The 25,150-nt window shown below is 32.2% G+C and overlaps 3 protein-coding genes across 5 annotated transcripts; 2 read left to right on the forward strand and 1 right to left on the reverse strand.

Moving 5' to 3' along the window:
* Positions 1–7,411: 7,411 nt before the first annotated feature.
* LOC8271823 (NAC domain-containing protein 92) lies at positions 7,412–10,355 on the forward strand. Its single transcript, XM_002532106.3, has 3 exons — positions 7,412–8,534; positions 9,261–9,526; positions 9,641–10,355. Exons 1-3 carry the CDS (start codon positions 8,381–8,383, stop codon positions 10,220–10,222), a joined length of 1,002 nt encoding a protein of 333 aa, XP_002532152.1. The 5' UTR covers positions 7,412–8,380; the 3' UTR covers positions 10,223–10,355.
* A 2,098-nt stretch (positions 10,356–12,453) lies between these two features.
* LOC8271824 (proline-rich protein 36) lies at positions 12,454–16,525 on the forward strand. 3 transcript variants are annotated; one of them, XM_048371295.1, is made up of 8 exons: positions 12,456–12,613; positions 12,750–12,827; positions 13,285–13,323; positions 13,417–13,986; positions 14,077–14,163; positions 15,747–15,929; positions 16,037–16,163; positions 16,247–16,525. In XM_048371295.1, the coding sequence occupies exons 1-7, from the start codon at positions 12,521–12,523 to the stop codon at positions 16,160–16,162; spliced, it is 1,176 nt and encodes a 391-aa protein (XP_048227252.1). In that variant the 5' UTR covers positions 12,456–12,520; the 3' UTR covers position 16,163; positions 16,247–16,525. The 3 variants fall into 3 exon arrangements, with proteins under 3 accessions (XP_048227254.1, XP_048227252.1, XP_002532153.2); XM_002532107.4 differs by having other exon boundaries at positions 12,457–12,613; positions 16,037–16,525; XM_048371297.1 differs by lacking the exon at positions 13,285–13,323 and having other exon boundaries at positions 12,454–12,613; positions 16,037–16,525.
* Positions 16,526–16,686: 161 nt separating this feature from the next.
* LOC8271825 (CRM-domain containing factor CFM3, chloroplastic/mitochondrial) lies at positions 16,687–23,717 on the reverse strand. Its single transcript, XM_002532108.4, has 10 exons — positions 22,745–23,717; positions 21,878–22,346; positions 21,662–21,792; positions 21,059–21,403; positions 20,343–20,499; positions 19,971–20,263; positions 18,388–18,447; positions 17,919–17,999; positions 17,497–17,772; positions 16,687–17,214 (listed from the first exon to the last, which is right to left on the reverse strand). The coding sequence occupies exons 1-9, from the start codon at positions 23,564–23,566 to the stop codon at positions 17,557–17,559; spliced, it is 2,574 nt and encodes an 857-aa protein (XP_002532154.2). The 5' UTR covers positions 23,567–23,717; the 3' UTR covers positions 16,687–17,214; positions 17,497–17,556.
* Between the last annotated feature and the right edge of the window lie 1,433 nt (positions 23,718–25,150).

The following is a 25,150-nucleotide window of genomic DNA, read 5'->3' on the forward strand; positions in this document are numbered from 1 at the left end:
TAAACAGTTACCTGCTACTTATAAACATAAAATTTGAATTCTATCCAAACTCATTACAAATATTGATATTTTTAAGCTGAATTTATTTCAATTCTGATTATATGCTATCTAAATGTGTTTCTAAAATCGAGTAGGGATCGAATGCTTAAAATATCCAACCGGTTTCCATCCTAACTTCAAAACTTCACTGTTTCTTGGAATTAGTTTCAGCCTTTGATGTGCAGCTTAGTTATTTTTAAGATTATGAGATAAGAAGAAGTCATATTTAATATTGTTTTGTTTTTTGTCTTTTAAGCAAAGAAAACCATAATTGATTCATTTTTTTCTTTGACAAAATTATGATTCATTGTTGATTAATGATTTACTGTCTAGTTTATAACATTGAAATTAACTCATGTTTAATGGGATTAGCAAAGAATATAATTACAGTAATAATCTATAGCCTCCTTTTGATTAAAGAATTTTAACATTCATAAATTCTAAAAAGTTTACCGCTTAGTTTTCTACACTCATATATTTGCTTCAACAACAATAGTTTATGGATTTGATGAATAATTTTTAATTTTATCCTTAATGGGGAAAAACTATTGAGTCAAAACTAAAATCTGAAATATTTATTTATTGAATTTACCATGAAAAATCCTAGGTTTGATAACTACTAAGGGAATAAGTATATAATTTTCTGTAGAGTAAATAAGCAAAAACATGCCTATAAATATATGAGTTCCTAGTTGCCAATGCAAAAGCTCACAATTGTAGTTATTAATAAAATAGATATTAATTAAATTAGTGATAAGATTAAACATAGCTCTAAGGTCTTAGAAACTTAATAGGGATAATCTTAAAATAAAATAATATCATAACAATCTATCACTTATTAACATATACTAGATTTCTAAAAATTAGGTTAAACACTTTAAAAGATGAATTTCTTTTAGTGTGCGTTTGGTTGAAATTCATAAACTTTATTAAATTTATTTATATGCTTTGAATGAAGTGAAAACCGATTTATAATTTTACATTATTAAATTTGTACGGAACTAATTATACATAGCTAAAATAAATATTAATAAATAGATAGAATTTCTAAATTAATTTCACATTAGTAAGTGAATATATTATATACTAAAGTATTTATTTTTATTATTTTTTATTTTACACTCTCTTGTGTCTTTTTCTCACTGGACTTAGAAACTATAAATTTTTTAAATTTATATATTTTGACCTATCTATTTTTATCAAACAAAAATTTAAATTTAAATTTATAAGTTTAAAGGAAATTTTATAATGCAATAAAGTGTATTCCATGAATAGGTAGGTAGATTTTCTTGGGCATGTGATGCATTAGAGAAAAACAAACCCAAAAGAATCATCAGAATACACTTTGCATCAAAAAAAGTACATAAAGAATTGTGTAATAGTGCGAGTAATTAAAGCAGAAAATCCCAGTCAAGTAAAAAAAAGATCCCTATCCCATCTGAAATTTTCCAAGCAAAGCAAAAACAAATATGAAAAGAAGAAGAGGGACCAAAACCTTGCAACACGCATCTGAAAACACACATACATATATATATATATATATGGCTTCTGCTTTTCTAAAAGAATTATTAACCAAAAACATATAAAACTTTTATAAAGGTAATGCAGAAAATGGTAGATAATGATAAATATAAAGTAATGAGAACTGATTAAGATGCGTATATAATTTGTATATGGTTTATGAATATGTGAAGGTGAGGTTAGTGGGCAAGACTGACTGCTGTGGCCAGTAGTATTCTTTGCCTCTAATGAGAAAAAGAGACTTTTTTAAAAGGAGATTTGGTTGAGAGAGAGAGAGAGAGGCCTCTTTTGATTTACTATATTCATTGTTGCCTCTTGTCCCTAACTTGGTTACTAAGTCTTTTGGCAGAAGATGCTGTCTTATTCTTCATCTGGCCATTTATTTTATTCACAAGCAATCCATACTCTTAAAATAACTTTTCCCCACATAAATTCTGAACCCCCACCCCCACATAATGCAACTCTTCAGATTAGTGTTTTGTGATTAGTTTTAGAGAAAGGGTTTTTTCTCAACTTATTTTGGTCTTTTTCCCTCAAAACCATTAATTAAAATACTCGGCTAATCGGAAAAAGGGAAGAAACTCCTCGGATTAGTCTACCTGGTAAGTGATTTTGTAATCTATCTACTTAATTAAGATCAACTTAATTAGACTTTTTATATATATTAAAAAAACAAATTCTTAATGCATGTCATGAAAATGTACAAATCAAATACGCAGAAGTTTTAGCCCAAGAAATAAATTAGTAAGCCCAGTAGAAGAAAAGATCAAGCAAATCAATTAAATCTGTTGGCCCAACGTGGGTTACTATGTAGGCCCAGTCTAATACAAAACCCACGCTTCGGCCCAGTCGTTTTCGACCCTTTCATTCCCTCTCAACAGGGCGAAATTACATTACTATCCTAAAATATTCTTGAATTAAACCATGCATCCATCATTTTTTGGTGTATGTACATAGTAGTCATTAATATCACACGTGCGTTAACGTGATCTCATTTTTGTATATAGAATATCTTAATTTTTTCAATCCGACCTACCTTCTTCAGCTTTCAAGATGCGGCCTTTCCTGTGTTAGCCTTAGGAATCGGTCGGGTGGATGTGCGTCTTAGATTTATCTTCAACGAATAGTCTAACTTTTAGTGCATTTCGAAGCATATGATTATCTAGTTGGTTAAAATTTCATAAAACTATCTTAAAAAATTTATGAAATAGTAAATAAACAATGACAACTTTTTAAAGTAGTAAATTTTAGAAATTTATACAAATCACGGTGCCTTGAAAATATTTTGTTGATCTATAAATAGTAGCTGAAATAGTTAGAGGGGCATACAATGTATACTGAAGCTCAAAGCTTATATATAACCTTGGAGATTACTATTGTTACTACTTTGAGTTGGTTTGAACCAAAATCTTAGTGGCATTTGTTAAACATTGTAATTCAATGTTTATTATAAGGGTAGAATAGTCCTTTCATCTTCTTAGTGTTAGAGTATAAATAGCCCTCTTTCTTTTGTTTTAGGGTTAAGCTTCTTTTGATAATATACATTATGATTTCCTTTCAATCTTAACATGGTATCAGAGCCAAGACTTCATGTACTAATCAAGCTGGAAGATGCAAAACCACCAGTAGCTTGAAGAAGCTCCTTGTAAGACAATCTCAGGTAGCCAGCATCCAATAACAATGCAAAGAGGGATTTTTCTCTTGAGTTTCTTCTCCGCCAAAGTATAAAAAGTTTGTGTCTCCTAAAAACGGCCTCGACGAAGTCTCGTCTGAAAGCCACGACCTCGCCGATTGTGCCTCGTCGGCCTCATCGACCGTTTCGCTCGTCACGACGCCCCGCCACTCAGTTGATAATGAGTAAAAGATTGGATTTATTTTACTTAGTGATAGGCATTTTAATGTTGATAGGGGCAGTGGAGCAATTATGTATTGTGTTTTAATGTTGATAAATGGTTATGGAACAGACATAAATGTTATGAGCAATATGTAAAAGAGGTTCTTCTTGTAAGGTTGTTAGATGTCCATCTTATATCGGTTTGTAAAGCAGATTTGTTGATCCTTTTGAGTAATTGATTGTTGTTGAATTCTGTTGAATTTTTCTTTTTTGTCTGTTCCGTTATGGCTGAAGCTAGAGATGATTTGCTTCAAGTAGTTAGTGTTCAATTAGATGGTAAAAGTTATACATATTGGAGTTACGTGATGAAAAATTTTCTGAAAAGGAAACAAAAGTGGGGATATGTTTCGGGTGCTTCTATTAAGCCTCAAGATGGCATGGACTATGTGGCATTATTAGATAAATGAGAGGTAGATAACTCAAAAATCATTACTTGGATCAATAATTCTGTTAAGCATTCGATAGGTACCTAGTTAGCAAAATATGAGACAGCTAAAAAGGTTTGGGATCATCTAGCTAGACTGTACACAGAGTCTAATTTTGTAAAACAGTACCAGTTAGAATCTGACATTCGTGCTCTTCAACAAAAAAATATGAGTATTCAAAAAATTTTATGATGCTATGACAGATTTGTGGGATCAATTAGCTCTCACAGAACCTGCTAAATTACGAGCCTTTGGGGCTTATATTGCATGAAGAGAGGAGCAGAGGTTGGAACAGTTTTTAATGGCTCTTTGTGATGAGTTTGAGGGAATTCGTGGGTCTATTTTGCATTATCAACCACTTCCTTTTGTTGACTCTATTGTTAGTGAGCTTTTAGCTGAAGAAATTCGTCTTAAGTCTTATGTTGTAAAAGAGGTTTCTTCAGCTCTTACTCCATCCGTCTTTGCCATGCCTCCTCAATCAAACTTTAAGTCTCAGTTCATCAGACCATATGGATCTGTTGCTTGTGATGAATGCGGGTTCTGTAAGCAAAAAGGTCATTGGAAATCTCAGTGTCCGAAATTAGGCAAAGGAAAGTAGCAATATGAGTAACAATCTCATCAGTGGTCTTATCGACCACCGACTCTTCACATCCTCCTTCTTGGATCCATCAATGATTGAGCAGTTTCAACAGTTCCTTGCATCTCAGCCTCATGCCATGTCAGCTTCCTCTCAAATAGGTTTGTCATTTAGTCCCTCAGGTATATCCCCTTCCTCCTGGATTCTAGATTATGGTGCCTCAAACCATATGTCACCTAATTTGTCATCTTTTACTTCTCTAACTCCTAAAGTTTCAGTTCCTGTTACGAGTGCTAGTGGTATACTTATGCCATTGTAAGGTGTTGGTTCGGTTATTACGTCTTCTCTGTCTTTATCTAATGTCTATCACATTCCTAGTCTTGCTTTGAATCTTGCCTCTGTTGGTCAGATATGTGACACTGGATGCTCAGTTTCTTTTTCTTATTCTGCTTGTTCTGTTCAGGATCCAAATTCTCAGAAGTAGCTACCCTTATGTGAATTTGTGGGATCATATGATACAATAAACACTATAAAGTTTCAGGACTATACTTTTAATAATTTTATGATCCCATAAGCGCTCATGATAAATTTGTGTTCTTTATCAAACTCACGATGCGAGGTGTACCACTAGCACTCATAACAGGACTACTACCCTTACAAGTTTGAGGGGGATGTTAAACACTGTAGATCAATGTTTATTGTAAGGGTAGTATAGTCCTTTCCGTCTTCTTGGTATTAGAGTATAAATAACCATCTTTCTTTTGTTTTAGGGTTAAGCTTCTTTTGATAATGTACATTATGATTTCCTTTCAATCTTAACAGTATTCAAATTAACTTTGTGTGTCTTTTTTTAATAATTTATAAATTTCATTATTGATAGCCTAATGTGTGTAAATGATGCATCAATCGGAAAGCAAAGTTATATAGTGCTAAAGAAAAATAATAAGGTTTAAAATGCCTCATGAACTTGCTATTGAAACAAAAACAGCAAATCACTTCTCTCATATTTTCTTTCTATTAGTTTCCTATGTAAACAAATAAATTTTACTCACTAAAATCCGACTGGAATAAAAGAAAATCAAACCCTTTCAAACAAAGTCAATTGAATTTCTAGACAAATAACAAAAACCAAATTCATAGCAATTATGGGCAATGACTAAGGCAATAGAGGTCATTAGTGGTAGCAACAACAATGGACGACGATGATAGGCTTGCTATATGTTGATTAGATTTTTGAAAAGTGTGATTGTTATTATCGCAATATCAAGGATACTATCAAAACTAGCTTTACATACTCACTCTCTTATTAGGACTTGGGCCACTGAGGGTACGCAACAATGTATATGCTGTCATGGCAGTGGGGACAAAATTACACACGGACCAAACCCATTGTCATGATCATCATTTATTTGCTATGGTGATATCATGATTTGATCAAACATCAAAACGGGTACCATAGCGCCTAGACCCTTTGCACCACCAACAAAGTGGTGTTCTTCCAATAAAGCAAAAACAAAACAAAAAAGAAAAGTAAGAAAGCTACGATAAACATAAACATGATTTTATGCCATGAAATGGCAAACCAATTGTGAACCAATAGATAGTGGTTTCTCCACACAACTGATAATGACATTTTAGAGCTTCTTTTCCTTGTACTAAAACTTTAAAACACAAATTTCCTGATTTAAGGAAGTGGCGGTCAGCATAGGGTGAAACAAAGCAACGTAAGCGAGGCAGCAAGTTGCATAATTATAAATGTATAATTAAAAATGATTAACACATTGCATTGACATGAGAAACTTACTCACCAATAAAATAATCCCAAATTGGTATATTTTATTATAATATATTGTCACAGAAAAAGAAAATATCCACAATGCCTTTTTTTTTTTTCTTCCCAAAATAGAACTATATATACAGAGGAAGTTTCTTCAAATAAACTCTCAAAATAGTGCTATTAATATTAAATATACAAATGTACATATGCATGTAAAACCATAAAACAAAATCCTTGTGCAGGGATTTTTAAATTGCAGATGATATTCTAGAAGGTCCAACTAAAAGGAAGACATAAAGATGAAGCTGTAGCTGGCTAGTATTAGTATACATTAAAGATCATAGTTAGGATTGAAATTAATGGGGAGGCTTTGAAGACAAATGAGACGTACGAAGAAAAGGTCCAACAAAAGTGCTTCCCAGAGATACAGTCGTGCGGGTTGGTCACCTTTTTAACCACTCTTAGTAAATCTTTCTCTACACATTCATTATGATTAAGAGAACACCACAATTGAAGTACCCACATGAAAGATCTTGGAGTATCAATTTTTCATATTATTCTATGCTAGTCATTTAATTTCATCTATATGCTTCTAAACTATTTTTAACATTTGGTGGGTCTTCGATTTATATGTTTTGTATTTCTCTTTTAACTGCTAAGTTAAACTTGTTTAGTAAAACTTAATAATAAGTAGCTAACAATTAATTTAATCACAATTAATTTCTCATTCTATTAGCTTTATTTTTAAATTCTTTTTATCAACTAATAGTTTATTTAATTATTCTTTTATTTAGGCAACTTCATTCTTATTAACATTATATTGATCTCATATAATTAAAATTTTTATAATTCATAATATAATTTAATTTTAAATCTTTAATAGTTAGATAATTATAATATTTGAAACTGAAAATTTCTTTATTAATAAAAATCAAATTCCAATGATTACTTTTAAATAAGTTTTATAAATGTATTTAATATTAAATATCAATTATTATAAACTATTTTAATTAATTTATATCATCAATAATATATTATAAAATTAAATAAATAAAAAATAAAAAAAAATATACAATTAACAGTCATCTACAATACTAATATAAATAACTAATAAAATTATTAATTTCTCTTACTCCAATACTTTAAACAAAAATATATTCTTTGAGACTGATTAGAGTTGGCTAAGTCGGCGGTCTAATTATAGAAAAATTATTTTGCATATAGTATTGTATAGAGATTTTTTTTTTCACACATTAAATTTTTATTTTATTTTATATAAAATCCAGATTGTCATATACTAATTCAGAAGTTTAATTTTAATATAATATCTATCTAGCTATCATCGTCATTAATATTAAATTTGAGAATTATATATAGCATCAATATGTCTAGATTACATGAATTTATATATGTATTATAAATCTTTTCCTATATTTTATGAAGAAAAAGATCCAAGACTCGTATATTTTGAAATGGATACAAAATGGGAAAGAGATATATGATGTAAGAAAGGTTAGTGTCAATGATATATTGGTGAGAACAGTAGTGAAGACCATGTGTGTTCTCATTGGAAGCTAGGGTTTGGTGGGTAGAAATGGGTGAAGGTGGTTGGACGGGAACTTAGAAGAAAACCTATTTTTACTTTTTAAAAAAAAAATAAAAAATCTTCTGTAATATTCAAGACTCCACCCTCTTGAAAGAAACTTTTGCCATTGGTTCCACACCAAATTAAACTTTTTGCAAGTAATTAATTAATGCCATTTCAGTTGTATATCTCATCATATTCTATGGGTGTTTTTGGAATACGAGTATTGACAAAATTAAGATTTCCTGTAACAGTACTAATGGCATTTCGGTACATTTGGTCCATGCAACACATCTTTGTCAAAGTGTTAGCTGTAATTATCAAGATTAAATATTGTACCTAGCCATGGCTGCTTCTTCTTGAAGGGTGATTTATGGATGGAACCTTGATATAACTCTTTTTCTTGTTCACCCAAGTCATATAAAGGCTTATTGCTTTCGAGAAATACATCATCCGTACTTGGGTTCCAGGTTTATTTCTTTATTTTTCTTGTTCAAGGTGTACATATAAATATCCATCAAAATATAGACCCATCTGATCAGTTCTTGAACTGTTAAGAAAAATGGAGGAAAGTCTTCCTCCGGGATTCAGGTTTCACCCAACAGATGAAGAGCTCATTACGTGTTATCTAACAAGAAAAGTTTCTGATGTCAGATTTACTTCAAAAGCTATTGTAGACGTTGATCTCAATAAGTGTGAACCATGGGATCTCCCAGGTATACTTCTAGTTCTTAGTTAGTTTTCTTTCTTTCTTTCTTTATTATTCTTTAAATTTTTCTTTCACTTTCTTGCATGTTCAAGATTTCGAAACCTTGTATGTGTTTTCCGATATATATATATATATATTCACTTGTGGTCATACGGTTGTTTATGTGTACAAGTTGAGTCTCACTGGGATAGCAAAATCATTACTTGGAAATGATATGTATATGTACAGGTTTCAATACACAGTAGCCTTATAATCAAATTAATGGTACTGATATTAGAGCACGAATTTTGAACTGCTATATCATAAATTAGTTGAATTTTTTTTGTTTTTTATGTTCTCTATATGGTGAAAACACTTGATTACTTAAACATTCGCATAAAAGGGTTTTATAATTTTTTGATGTATATGCTGTAAAAGAGAGGAAGTTTAGGTTTTAATACATGAAATGAGAGGAAGACGACCTCCCACATCTATTGTTGCAATTGGTGCTCACTGAGATAGCATTGAACAAAATTTAAATCTTTAAATTTATATAATTTTATTCTTGGTCTAGTAATATTATTCAAAGAAATATACAGTTTATTACTTCATAATAATATATCAACTGAGTCATTTTTAACTAATTTCTTCTCAACATATAATATATTGTTTTTGTTTATAGAAATGAGGTCGCATATGATAAAGAAGAAGACATATAAAATGCTGACAGTTATAAATTAAAATTTTGTTGTAGCCAAAGCTTCTATGGGGGAGAAAGAATGGTATTTCTTTAACTTGAGAGACAGAAAATACCCGACTGGACTTAGAACGAACCGAGCCACAGAAGCAGGCTATTGGAAAACGACAGGGAAGGACAAGGAAATCTTTCGTGCTGGAATACTAGTTGGAATGAAGAAAACCCTAGTCTTCTACAAGGGTAGAGCTCCAAGGGGTGAAAAGAGTAATTGGGTTATGCATGAATATAGACTAGAAAACAAGCATCTTTTCAAGCCCACTAAGGTATTACATTCTATAATTAAAATCTCATCTTAAGTGCAGAGAAGTCTTTGTTTGATCATATATTATTCTTATGTGACGGTTTTATGTCATTTCTTGGATTTTCCATTCTTGCAGGAGGAATGGGTAGTTTGTAGGGTTTTCCAGAAGAGCTCATCAGCAGCCAAAAAACCACAACAGGCATCATCTTCGCAGCAATCTTTAGGATCTCCATGTGATACGAACTCGGTTGTGAACGAGTTTGGAGATATTGAATTACCAAACCTAAACAGCTTCGTGAATTCATCATCTAGTGGGTTCAATAATATGTCAGCACAATCCTACAACAATGAAAATAATGTAAATATGAACATGATCAACACAAACTTGAATGTGAATTGGGCTGCAACAAGAGAAGCAGTTGTAGCAGCAGCAACTCTCCCTTCACTGTCATGGCCTTCAAGCTTGCTAACATCTGATCTTACAATGAATTCCTTGATCCTAAAGGCATTACAGCTTAGGAGTTATCAACAAAGAGAAGCAGCGGCTGCGAGTAATAATGATTACTCATTTCTTGCTCAAGGGATTATGCCTCAATTTGGAAGTACCGATTTAAGTTCAAATTTCCAGGCTTCTTCTTCTTCTTCAAAGGGTTTAGAGTCGCTGCCCCAGCAACAACAGCAGCAGGAGCAACCATTCAATTTGGACTCCATTTGGTGAAGTTGTAAAATTGAAACTAACATCTTTTCTGTTTTAATTATCTTCAACCAAGCAAACAGGGTTGTAAAAACTGTGACTTATAGCTTGATCATGCTATACAAGAACAATATGAATGAATTATCTCTATATATCATAACAGATAATTCCTAAAAGTTTTATGTACTTATTCAGTAAAATTAATAAGACAATTGCTTAAGTCCGATATGCCAAGAATTCTTGCTACCAAAGAGATAAGATCGATGGAGTTAGAGGCTGCTTTTTTTTTTTCTTTTCTTTTAAGGAAAAGATTATATAAATGAAGCAGGTACAATTAGCAATAATTAATAAGTTCACTGCTACAATTAATAAAAAAAGAACATTATCAACTTTTGATAGAAGGATTATTTTGCATTTTGTGCTAATTATGAATAATAAATACAACCAACCCTCTTATAAAATATTATTAAATATTATAATTATAATTTATTAAGTTCAGTTATCTAAATATGAACGAAATTGATTTTTTAAAAATTTATAATTAAGAAAATTATTGATTTATTAAATATTAAATATAAGAGTGTAACATCTTTAAAAGTAATGTTATTAAATCGGTTTAAAACGTAAATACAATTAGAAATTGGATTATGAGGTCACTGTTCAAGAGTCAACAGTTTAATTCAGATTAAGCATTACAATTTAAAGAAGATTTTACATTTTTACCACTTAAGTACAAAAATCCTAAAAGAGTTTAAGGACCAAAATTAATATATATAATCGTAAGAATTAAAGTGAATATCAAAATAAACACAAGAGACATACGTTTGAGTAATTAACCTAATAAAAGTCTTAAATAAATATATAGAAAAATAGGATTGATATATATTTTTACTTATTATATATTAAACTAATAAATAATTAAATATTTATTAATTTTAAATAATAAAATATATATTAATCATCTAATACTAAAATATAATATATATATATATATATATATATATATATATATATATATATATATATATATATATTACTTTTTATCAGTTGTGATATATATATTAAATTTTAATAAAAATCTCATATAAATAAAAGGAACTGCCAGTCATTGTGGCAACTCTATACATCATAAAACTTAAACTGAAGGCTCAATTCTTTCTTTCTTTCTTTTTCTTTCTTTGCAAGATTAAATTATGCTTGCTACACTCATCTATGTTTAATTTTATTTAATTTAATCTATAACTCTACTGATTAACCTCATTGATAGTTTATTTGCATAAATAATTTTTATCGTAAAGCTAACTATAAAAATATTAATAAAATAATTATATACTCTGATATTATATAACAGTTGTTATTATTATAATTATATATAACAATCTAAAGAAAGCTTTATAATCAAACTTAGTAAAATTCTCGACTTTAAAATTATTTATCACTTATAGAATATTAGAAAATCTAATATTTTTATAAAAATTATTAATGCCATAAAAAAAATATTATAATAATTTATTAATTATATATAAAATCAACACCGCAAATATAATTGAATTCTACTTTTATAAATTATCTTATAATAAATGATTAATTTATCAATTTATCTAATATTAAAATATAATTAATATTTAATTAATTTAATGATTAATTAATTAGGTAAATATATATATGTCATATATCAAACGTATTATATACCTCTATAATTTTTGTAAATAAAAAGTAAAAGTATATATATCAAAAAAATATTTTATTCTATTAGTTTATATAATTAGTCATATTATTTTAGAATTAAAAATTTATTAATAAATATAATTATTAAAAATATAAGTAAAATATTATTTTTTAAAATTATTATTAAAATAACTTATTAATTAACAATTTAGTTATACAGTAACCATAAATAGTAAACGGCAATAAAATGTACTTTTCAAAGATAAGATAAATATGTATGTTAAAAAAGTTTTATATCTTAATGTTTTATATTTTTATATCTTTATTAAATATCTATTTTTATTTAAAACAATCTGTAATGAATATTTTAATGATTAATAAAATATTGATTTAGAATTATTTTAACTATTCTGGATATATTATATTTTACATTTAGGATATATATTACTTATAAAATGATTGAATGGAATGCAATTTTTATTTATTGTTAGTTAGAGAAAAAAAACAGAAAATAAAATAACAATAATACAATAACCGCCATATAAAACTGAAATTGGACCGGGCCTCATCATTTAGCCGGCCGATTATAAAACCCCCCAAGACCGCCAACCGCACCGTACTCTCTCTTTCTCTCTCTCTCTCTAAAGCTAAGCAATGGCGGGAAAGCCAATTACCGGCGATGGATTAACGGAGAATCTTGCCGGCATGACAAAGAGTCAACTTTATGGCATTATGTCTCAAATGAAGGCGACTTTCTCTCTTCGATGTTTTTATCATTATTATTTTCTATCCAAAATTTTAATTTATCTTCTCGACTAACACTCAATTTAATGCGTCTTCTCGTTTTTGTACTTTTGAATGTTTTGATTTTAAATTATTACAGGCATTAATCGAACAGAACAAGCAACAAGCTAAAGAAATCCTAATCCAGAACCCTCCCTTGACCAAAGCCCTTTTCCAGGTTTCTTTAATTTTTCTTTTCTAATTTACTTAATTTTCTCTTGCATACTTATTCTCGTTGCTTATTTTTCATAGAAGGAATGGACTTTTTGTTGCTTTTCTTGTGATATTATATGTACCCTTTTGCATTTTTTCAGCTTTCTATATTTTGAATTTTTCTTTTTATTTGTTGCTGCTATGATATAGGGTGTAATTAGGGTTTTAATTGAGGGCTTTATTCCCCAGTTCTGAAAACTCATTCTATGAATGAACATCAAAACTTAAGAAGGCAATAATGTTGTTTAGCATTTGCCATTTATGCAGTAAAAAAGTTGGAGTATTTTTGAGAAATTGTAATAGATTGTTATGTGCAATAGGATATGTGACCTTCGGACATGGAGAACTTGTTGTGCCTTATTAATTCTCAGATTGTTTTTTAACTGACTGGATGTGACGTTATCTTTTTGTGTTTTGATTAGGCACAGATTATGCTAGGAATGGTCCAACCTCCACAAGTGGTATCATATTATTCTTTTTTTAGAAGTTTAGCTCTTTATAAATTAGAATGGATCAGTCTACAATCTTATATTCTAATTCCAGTTTTCCTTCAGATTCCAAGTGTGCAACCTGCAGCATCACAGCAATCTCAGCAATCATCACAAGCATCTAAGCAGTCAAACATTCAGGCTGCACACTCACTAGCTTTACAGGAACAGGCAGTTATGTCACAGAACCAACCTCCAATGAGAAAACAACATCAGAATCAACCTTCAATATCAATATCTTCTACTTCTGCACCTCCTTCAAATCTTCAGTCCCAGCCTATGCCTTCACACCCCCTGCAAGCTCCACAGCAGCCCAAAGGGCATTTGAATCCTCAAGTCCCACCAATATCTGTTCCACAATCCTCTCAACTTCCAAATATACCTCCTCTTCCTCTTCATTCTGCTTCACAGCAACCCCCACTTCATCAACCCCAAGTGCCCACTGTCTCTACTCCATTGCAACAGCCATTACAGACAACTGGAATTCCTCATATGCCATTGCAACCACCATTGCCACCACAATCTAGACTGCCTTCTGCACCAAATTTTCATCATCAATATGGACCACTAATGAGGCCCAATGTGGGCTTCCAACATCCTGGTGCTCCTCAACATCCTTCACAGCCCATGTATCATGTAAGCTGAAGATTGTTGTTCTTAAGTCATGGTTTATAGTATCATTTCACAAACTATTAGAATAATTTAATTCCTTCTTAAACTGTTCAGCCTGTCAACAAACCTCAAGCTAGCATGGGGCCTTCATTTCCACAGGGACAGCCACCTCTTCCAAGTCAGATACCGCCAATGTATCAGGTATTATAGTGCTCTGATTGTTTACAATTATTTTCTGTTGCTACAACTTATCAGCTGGTTAGACTTTATGAATCTGGAGTTTGCTGTTTTTGTAAGGCTTTCTGATGGACATAGTTTTCCCATGATCAGATGGTTTTTCTGATTACACTCCTGTCTTGATTAGCAGAGTCGGACCTGGTTCATGATGCATGTATGAGTCCATTTTTGTGCTAAACTAGGTTGAAGTGTTCCTTAACAGGCGCAGAGATATCTGTCAATATTGATGCACTTCAGTTGAGAGATTTTTATAGCTAATTGATGAATCTCTCTAAATAAGATACATGCAAGAAAATAGGATTATTGATCAAAAGGAAAAAGAAAAAGAAAATGAGGCTGAGGATTTTTGCTTCTTTCTACTGGTTTGTTTGAAGTGATATAGTTTTGCAATTCTGGCCATCACCAAGTCTTCTTTAGTTGCTAATAAGTTTTTACTTTGTCAAGTATTTAAATGTCATTAGTGATATGAGTTGACCATAGTTGCTTCAATTTTGATACATGAACAGTACAAAAGTTGGGCCGATCAGGTCCTGAGAAGTTTTGTAATTGTTTGATTTGTACATTTCATTTAAAAGAGCAAAATTGTAGGTGATTAAGACATCATATTGTTTCTGTATATTTCATGTTCTACATCTTTATCGAACAAAAGGCAATCAGTTCTTCAGGAATCACCTCTAGTTGGATCCTTTTTCTATTTCCAATTTGTTGTCAGCACCTTAAAAATAACAAAGCCCAATGGATACCTGTTTGCTCTGCTAAATTATTGCCCAAGTAGTTGGAAATTAAGTTTTCTTGGGTTTAGTAGAATAGATATCTACACAATTTTAATAGGAATCTAGCATTTGATTACTATTCTCTTTTGTGGAGACTGTCGTGAATTGTATACTGCCCAACATCTGAGGTATTTGTCCAGTACTTTCAACAAAAAAGGGGATCTTCCTGCTTGTGTTGAGGGCAAATATTTTCATTGTTGAGATAGCGAAGATTGAGTTAGTAAAGAACCAATTACTGCATTATACCATGTTCCAGAAGATTGGACATAAACTGAATATTTTATCTTCTGTGGTATTAGGCAATATTGCAGAAATAAATTACACTTGCTGTATACAAGGTTAAGAAATAATGTTAATAATCAATAACAATATTAGACAACTTTATTTGCTTTTTATACAAGTTGTCTGTCCAGAAGCTTTAAACAAGATGTTCATTCATTCACATGCATTAACCTCTCATATTCTCCTTTATAAGAAAAATGAGGCTACATTATAAGTTCAGCTATGAATGTAAACGCACATGCGACTTGAATCCAAGGCTCAAAAGATCCATTATCCCCAAGTACTGGTGCTGGCAGCTGTAATAGGTAGAAACTGAAAGCTTCAAGTACTTGTTTAGTTGGTATTTATGGTGGGAAAATCATCTCAGCATTCTTATTCAGTCATACCCTTTAAATCGTTACAGATAGCTGTTATACAGTGTGATACTTCCACAACTTGGTGATTGTTAAGTTCTATGCACCATTTTCATATTATTTACCTTTCTGCTTTCAGGCGGGTGGTTCACACTTGGGGGCTGAGTTCAATAATCAAGGTGGAAGTTCAATGCAAGTTGATAGAGGATCTTCTTGGATGTCTAGTCAACCGGAGAGCTCGGCAGCGGCGCCGCTTCCAGGACCACCCCAATTAAATCCTGGTCACATGGGTCTGGGCAATCAACCCAATCGTGCTACACCTGTAATATTTTTTTATACCAAATTTTGCAATCTAGCAAGCCTTTGTTAACGGTTTTAATTTCGTTTTTTCCACTAACTTTCAACTTTTTCTGTTATTTTATGGTCTAGTTGACTCCTGAGATGGAGAAAGCGCTTCTTCAGCAGGTCATGAGCCTCACGCCAGAACAGATTAGTCTGCTGCCTCCTGAGCAAAGAAATCAAGTGCTTCAGCTGCAGCAAATGCTACGCCAATGAAGTTACTTGGTTACCTTTTTCAAATCGAAATTACCAATCTCAGTAGTCCTATTTTGGCTCATCTCAGTTGGCAATTTATCGCAGGTGAAGAGTCATGCAAAAGTTGAAGCAGTATTTACCTCCAGGAAGAATTTGTTCACAGGTATTCGTTATTCTGCTGCGATTGCCCCATAGTAAAGCTTTAGTTTTATTTTTCTCCAGAATATCAGATTGGCAGTGTTCGTATTCTTTTCCTAGTGTTGGGTAATTTATATAACAGATATTTTTGGTTAGATAAAACACAATTCGACTTAAATTTTCAGTTACCATGTAAAGGTCTGAAACAAACCAGTAGAAAGAATCTGAAATTGCATTCTCTGAAAACTCGTTCCATTTGATATATACCCCGAATGTATGACTTGAACTTCTCAAGCCCACTGGACACCTGCCCGTGAAACTTTTTGAAGTTTACTAGCAATGCAAATGGAGCATTTGCCATGTTCGAATGTACATATTTAGTTCGAATGTTCAGCCTTACACTCCAATTACCATCAGAACTCAGATATCAATTCATTCTTAAAATTCAGTAATATTGACAATACAATGCAATTTTTTAAAATAACAAATCAGATGCAGAAGGATATTGCTTAATGAGGGTATCAAGGCATCTGAAATAACAACTGTTTTACCACAAACGATACGGATTACAATTATGATTTAGTCCATCAACTACCAAGTATGAAAGGAGCCATTTGTCATCTTTTCTTAATAGGCTTCAATAACGTTTCTTTATCTTGGTTAAAAGTGGACACCTATTGTGGTTTCCTGAGATTTGGCTTTAGACAGACGAAACACCCCACATTTACCGCTGATTATGAAAAAAGAAAACCAAACTGCAGACAAACACCAAGTTCGCAGAACACGAAAGTATCGATCAACTTGCCGTGAAGGATGGGTGCACGTGCACTGCAGCAAGTAGGCAAACCTAAGCCATCCATTCGATTGCCTCACAATTGGAGTGTAATAAGCTCGTCCAGATTGTCCTCGAGAATCATTCGTACTGCTGAGACAACCTGAGGCAATAAAACAAGATGCAATTCATTAAAATAATTCAAGAGGCAGAATGATTTCAGACAAGGAAGTTTAAAAAAAACTGAGATTTCAGTGTCAAGATAATCCCCCTGGACCGTTAAATTGGCTATCAAGATAATGCAAAATCTAGATCAGAAAACCTTTCTGTGCGAGTAAAGATCAGAACTAAATATGTACATCTCCCTAACAAAAGACCTAAGATGATAAAAATATTATATACAATACTACAAGAAATTAATCAAATAGCACCAAACAGTGATTACCTATACTGGAAAATTGCAAGGGTAAAAAGTCAACCAGTCTCTTTAAAATCCAAAGACTTGTCAACCACTTCTATTTACAGTGTGGTCATTTTGAAAGCCCAAAACTTCAAATTTTCCATTGGCTTCCAGATCAATTTCGTCATCAACACTGTCATCATCATCCTCGTCCTCATCAGATCCAACAAATGAAGCCTCATCTTCGCACTGCATATTCATAGAAAATGAAGCTTCATCCTCGCTCTCCACATTCATAGAATATGAAGCTTCATCCTCACTCTGCATATTTATAGCATATAAGATACTGCTTCACAGTAACAACAAAAGTAACATCAAATCCAGAGAGAACAAATAGGAGCATATTCACAACAGTATCTGAGGAATAATAGAACTAAATAGAAAATTGCAAAGCATAATAATCTCACTTTGGTGAATTCTGAAATATCATTTATTTGGCCATGTTCCTCTGAGGTCCAATTATCCTCATCATCTTCAGGAGAAAGACCCTGTAAAATTATCGGCAGAAAATTCTCTGGTTTTAATGCATATGATGATAATGGTGGCAGTTGTGGTAATAACAGCAAAAAGAAGTGATGACAGTTGAACAACCTTGAAAAGTTAAATAACCACTCATCAATGGTAAAAGCATTTTACACAACCAATGACCACCGACAGCCCCACCCTCTCCTCTCTCTTTCCTCTTTTTTCCATCCTCCCCATATCAACTTACAATGGGGCCAAATTGGCATAGAAACAATTTAAGAACCTAAAATATTACTATAGTGCAAAAGTAATGCTTAGTGCAGAAATGATCTACTGTGTTACTGCACGTAAATATGTTGCATTTATCCACTCTTCATTTTAAAAGAGGCATGCAGAGAAAACAATACTTACAATTTCTTTCTTCATTTGCTCAATTGTTCTTTCCAATTCGGATATGTGCTGACTAAGAGCCTGCACGTTTCATATAAAAATAATGTGATGTGCAGTGTACATATCACAGTTACAGAAGGCCATAACCACAAGAGATAAGATGAATGCATAAGAGACACCACCAATTATGGAATTAATTATTGGTTCAGTGCAGACACAGAGATACACTTCCACTGACCTGGAAACATCTTGGAAATGGTGCAAATGTGGCTTGAGTTGGTGAATGTTAAGGATTTTCTTTTCTTATGTTTGGCCTAGTTATTTCATTATCTTCAACTAAAACACTCAAAAAAAATTAAGAAACTTCCCGTTTTCATTTTCCCTGGTTTTTTCAAACCAAAAAGACTATATTAACCAATTTCACCTTTTCAACTTTTACGTCCTTGCTTTGTTTACAGTGAATCTCTTTTAAATCAACTTAACCTTGACCAAGCATAGATATAGTCTGCAAACAGCTAAAAGTAGCTTTAATAATCCTAATTTAGACCAAAGTATAAAATGACTTTAGTGACCAATAAGATTCAGAAGCAAAACCCTACAGCCATTGTTGGATTCAGTTCAATAACTACTGTTGGTAAAAAATCTCCAGCCTTTAATATTGTGGAAAACTCTAGAGGCATCTGTGCTTGACCATTAAGTGATTGTTATTTAACTGCAGAGCTAGTCGCTGTGGCTTACAATTATGCAGAAAGGATAGATTTTGTGAAATATTTTCTACACACTTGCAAATTACATAGAGATACAGTAGGCAGACCGAAAGTAAAATATAGCAGATTATGTAGATGAAGCAAGAGGTAGAAAACAGTTAACGAAGAGATGATCTATAAGCATTTTAAATCCATGCAATAAAAATTGATGGATTCCGGATACAGATAATGATATAATATTCATTAAAACAAAAAATATTATTATTTAAACAGCCATCCCATTCTATTGACAGTGTTATTAATAAGCATTTTACATGAGTATTGATATTAATTAAATATATAAAACACTGCAACTATTGACAAAATCTAAGTGTGGCAACATAGTGATAAGATTCTTTTTCCTAACAAGTGGGCGAATGAACTCCTTTTATGTACTCGCACTGAGTTTCCCCGAAAAAATGTCCCTAAAAAACTACTAAAGACAAAATGCCTAATGTGGAAGGCTGTTCTTGTAGACAATGATAAAAAAAGTCTGAAAGTCCTAACTAAACTTACAAAACATGCAAAAGTACGAACCATCAGAAAATATATACAAATTTTATGGCATCGTATAAAAGGCAACGTGATTAATCACCACAAAGATCAATTTCTTGTCATTAATTTGTTCACTCCTAACCTAAATATTCACTATTTTTCTTTTTATTTCAAAGTAATGATTCAGGAATTAAAAAATTAGCAAGGGGAAAATTTGGACTTATAGGTATTACATTAGTAATCTGAAATTATACTATTTAACGAATAAAAAGAGAGGCTCAGTAGGTGAATTAGATCAAATTCAGGAGGCTTTAAAGTACTCAGCTAAACAAGTAGCAAAAATCAGTATAGAAGAGATGAAACCTCATGGCGTTGCATGGCAACAGAACGCTTCAATGCTTTTGCCTTCGTCAGAAGATTTCTTGGCCTCAAGTTAATAGGCCGCCGATAATTCTTTCCGCGATAGTAAATAAGGGCAAATCCTTTAGGTACTCTTTCTATTGCCACAAGTATCCCTCCACTCTCATACTCCAACAACCTAGCTGTATCTTCAGCAAATGCAAGTGTCTTTTGTTTGGATATTAGCTTCACGAGTTCTCTATGCTTCCAGTGCAAATGCATATTCTCAATGACACCATCAAAAACACCACGAATGCCTGCCACATGACAAAATATAGATCATCAGCTTTTCTAAATCTCCTTTCAAGATTCACTATAAGACTAAAGATTACTAACCAAGGGGCAGGTATGCTTTCATTCTTAAGCCGATTCTACGGAACACTGCCCTTTCCTCATCAGTGATTGTTTCTTGGTCATAATCAGGACCAGAAGGAAGCATAGAGACTTCTATCTTGGCTAATAGTCTTTCTGCCCTAAGCTTTTTGGCTTGAGCCTGTCCAAGTTTTCAAACACTCGCCAAATTTGAGTACTTATACCATGGCAAAAAATAAGATATACTAAGAGATGATTATCTAGTAGAATAAGAATCACCATTGCTACCAAGCACATTGGATTTTGTCTCAGCACACAGATAGAGAAAAAGAAAAAATAAGTGGTAACAGATCAGAATTGCTTAGCAGCAGCTATCTGATTTCGAGCTTACGAGTTGCGAGAGAAAGACTTATTATTTATGACTAATCCGCTAGACACAGTCCAATTTAAATAATTAAAAATTATCCACTTTAGATCTTGAAAATAGAAAGTAGTAGATTGAATATGAAAATAAGCAGAAAAACTAAATACTATCAAAGAATTCAATACAAGAGCTCACCATTTTTAAACTCTAGTAGAAGGTTAGGAATGTGATTCTGCTTGAGAATTAATTTGTAATAAAAAGATTCATTATCTGAAAAGAAAAGGCATTTACTTGGTAGCAATTGAGCATGAGGGTTATAAGGTATTACTCGGTGTCCAAGTATGAGAGAGAGAGAGAGAGAGAGAGAGACACTTACAACAGCTAATTTATGTTCAATTCGTTTGACTATTCTGGCCCTTTTTGCTCTGGTATCATCTTCAATCATCTTTTCACGATCTTCAGCAGATGTATCTTTTCCCCACCGAGATTGAGCCTCATAAAACTCTGCTAAGGTACCTGCAAGTGGCTTACCCTCCTCTTCCTTGGATGGGACTGCTTCTATTTCTCTGCTTCGAACTTTCTCTTCAACATCCTGAATCTTTTTTGTTAATTCTTGTCTCTCTGTTAAAGCAGCAGCTACACTTGTTGGCAAAAAATCCTTTCCCCGGTATATGACAATGTAATACTTGTTTCTGAGCAATAAGACACCTCCCGTTAACATCTGAAGAAAAGTACAAGAGAATTTAACACCATTATGGACTATGGGGTAACTTTTATCTGTGCGCGTACATCTCTCACAAGTAAAGTATTCCTTAAGTTACAAGGTTAAGAAACCCACAGAAAACCAAATCAAAATTAAGTCGCGCAATATAAATGACATTAGAAGCTCACCATTCTAGTTTCAAATAAAATGACTAAAAAAGGAGAATCTGAAAATACAAATAATTATCCTAGACAAGAAGCATGTAATGAAACACACCTTCAACTCGTCAGCCATTAGTTTATTATTCGTATTCTGGATTCCTCGTTTCACAGCAATCTTTGCAACTAAGCTTTTTTCCCAAACCTTGAGTATTGTAGATGCCAATCCTTGATGATTTCTGTTTCTCCCTAAATGAAACAAGTTGACAAAAAATTCAATGGACTGAATTTGACACTGGAAAATGAAGATTGTACTTAAGATGATGAGCACTACCAAGGGCAAAATGACAAGGAAGTTTTTTAGCGAGTTTCCGCAAATTAGTCATCTCTGCATTTGTAAGCCTAGATCTCATTCCAGTAGGAAGAAGCCTGAAAGGTGTTTTATAATCAGGAATTTTGGGAGGAAGTAGGTCAGCATCCACTGGTAGTATTCCAGTGCCCCACCACTCTTCAAAACGAGGGCCAAGACTATCTAGGAAGCTGTCATATTCAATTTCCTCTTCTGTCATATCCTTACTATGGTCCAATCTTCTCATAGCCAGTTCCCTCTTTTCTGCAGCCGAAGGTGCAACATTATCACCTTTCATTGTTTCACTGCCAGCAGAAGAAACATCCGGGATAAAAAGAGCATCTCCTTCTCTATTAACTGGTTGAGTTTTAGATGGAGGCCCTTCATAACTACTACCACGGTACACAACCATGACACTTCCTGCCCTCCATATAACTAATCCTCCTGTTCGACGCTGATCATCACTAGAAACAATAAGTTACACATTCCAAAATCTTCTCATCTAGCAACTAAACCTATCAAAAGAAATATAGCTACAGAAACATCAAACATTGATAGACCCCCAAAAGTTGTTACATCAGCCTGCTGTGGCTCTGTTTGGCCTTGCTGTGGGAAACTTACTTTTGCAAAAAATAAAAAATAAATAAAAGCTGTATGAAAAGCAATTTGAAAACGTAGTTTTGCTGTTTTATATGACTATACATGCAAAATTTTGTTTAAACCCAAAAATTTTGAGCTCTAATCAACATGATTATCTTAACAACAGCAACTCCAAGAATGCATACACAGGCAGAGGGAATACAATCAACCATGCAAAATATAATATAATTTTTTAAAACAAAAGCAGCCAACCTCAGTAATCTCATGGGCAGTTTTCATATCATGAGCTAACACCTCATGAAACTTTAGCCTAACCAACTCATTCTTTCTCCATTTATCATGAATCTTTTCAACAACTTCCTTAGTAAGTCCAGCTTTCGGGACGTTTACTCTCTCTCTTAAAAACATTCCCATTCTCCTTAACCTCCTCAATTCCTCGTCTTCAATTGTCAATTCCGCCAATGTCGGAGCTTTAACAACTCTTCTCCTCTCCCTCTCTCCCTCCTCTTTCTCTCCCTCTCTTCTTACCTTTTCCTTCCTTTCCCATGGCAACACCAAGTCATCATTATCATCTTCTTCATCATCTTTAATGAAGATTGTGTCTGGTCTAACCCATTCTCTTTGTAATAAATCTGCTAATCTTTCCTCTCCTGTTACTGCAATTGAATCTCCACCATTGGGTTTATACTCCATATCTCCTTCTTCTTCTTCATCGTCCGATCCTAATCCTAAGTTCCTCAATCGGAGAACGATTCTCTCAATTGCATTTTGACCTTTGTCTTTAGTCAAAGACTGAATCTTTTTATCCTGAGCGAGTTTTGGAGAGGTTTTCACAGTAGGAGGAGGAGAGCTATGAGGGGCCCACTTGGAGAGCCAGGGGGACTTGGGGTTATTAGGTTTAGGGTTTTGGTTGGTTCCAAGTGAAGAAGAAGAAGAAGAAGAAGAAGAAGAAGAAGAGAAAGGTCTGTTGAGAGGGTGAAAAGAGGGTTTTTTAGGGGTTTTAGAGGAGAAGAGTGGGAGTGAGTTTCTCAGTGGTAATTCTGTTAATCTTGCAGTTGTTGTAGAGAGTGCCATATTCTCTTTTTATTCAATGTTGATAAATTGGTTTTTGAAGTTGCTTCATTTGGTTTTGTTTGGATGATGAGAAAATTTGAGGAAGAAAGAAAGGAAGATAAAAGAAACCTCCTTTTTTAGAAGTCCTTCAGAAGAGGAAGATAAGATCTTTTGTTTGATTAGAAAGTTTGGGATATTTTTGTTTTGTTTTGGTGACTTGGCATGGAACTGCAGACATGGCAGAAATTTAATGTTCTAAAAACATTTTATTTTAATTTTTCAAATGAATATTTATTTTCTTATTTTTAGTTAAAAATATTGTTTTAGTAAAATTCCAAATAAAACTACATTAGAAACTATTAGCAATAAAAACAGGAGTTAATCACTGCAAAGTCTTTGATGTTGTGTCATAATAACTATTGTTTTTCTTCTGTTTTCTTTTAATTGTTTTTCTTCTATATCATAATTAAGTTAATTAGTTCTTAAGTTTTATATTTGTAAATTATAATAATTAAAATATTTTATTATTAACCTATTAATCAATAAATAAGAATTAATCCTAGAAAAGTTAATTTTACTAAATAATATTTTGAATAAATTTCACTAAATATTGTTAAAACTGAAATTTTAAGTTTAAAATTTCAGTTTCAACAGTATTTAATTTATTTGTATAAAGTCTATAATTTAGTTTAAAATTTCAGTTTCAACAATATTTAATTTATTTGTATAAAGTATATAATTTTGATATCTAACAAAACATAAATTAAATAAAAAATTACTGGCTCTAGCTTTTCATTGTAAGCACAATATATTCAAAGAGTCTAAGAATATCATTAATTAATTAATTCGATATCTCCAGATTTTTTTAATTCAAATTCAGAAATCATATATATAACTAAAATAGCAATTACCATTTTCAATAGTTTATTCCTTTTACAAAAGTAACTTAGTTAAAAGTGCAGCACAAAAATTAATATTTAAAAAAAAAAGAGATTGAATTATTTGAAAAATGTCTTTATTTTAAAATAGGCCATTAATAGAATTATTAAGACACGTGGATTCTTTCAAACATGTAGATCTATTTTATTATTTATATCATATCTAAATTTAAATAATTAAATATTAATAAATAAATCTTTAAAATGCATAACATATTAATAATAAAATTAGAAATTTTTTTAAAAAATTAAAAATAATAAAAACGCATTACCACAGTCTCGTCATCGCCACTCTCGCCATTGCCACCACTGTTGCTGTTGTCGCCATCGCCACTATTGTTTCTGTTTTTGCCATCACCACTGTTGTTGTTGTCGTCGCCATCATCACCGCATCAATAACCAAAAATAAATCTCCACCGTTGCTATTGTTGCCCACCTTATCTTGTTCTCACAAAATTAATAGATCAAGCACTAGATAAAATGGTGGTGTTGGTGGCTTGTTTCAATGAGTTAGAGTTCAAGTTCGAAATGGTGAAGTTTGATGAGTCGTGCTTGATTTCTGTTGAGATGTTGGGTTTCTACATTTTCTTGATTTTCTTGTCACTGTTTTGCTTGATCGAAGAAGAATGATTGTTGAGTGTTGGATGTTTTGCTTGATTGAATCATA

Source organism: Ricinus communis, chromosome 1 (genome assembly GCF_019578655.1).
Source record: "Ricinus communis isolate WT05 ecotype wild-type chromosome 1, ASM1957865v1, whole genome shotgun sequence".
Classification (NCBI taxonomy): domain Eukaryota; kingdom Viridiplantae; phylum Streptophyta; class Magnoliopsida; order Malpighiales; family Euphorbiaceae; genus Ricinus; species Ricinus communis.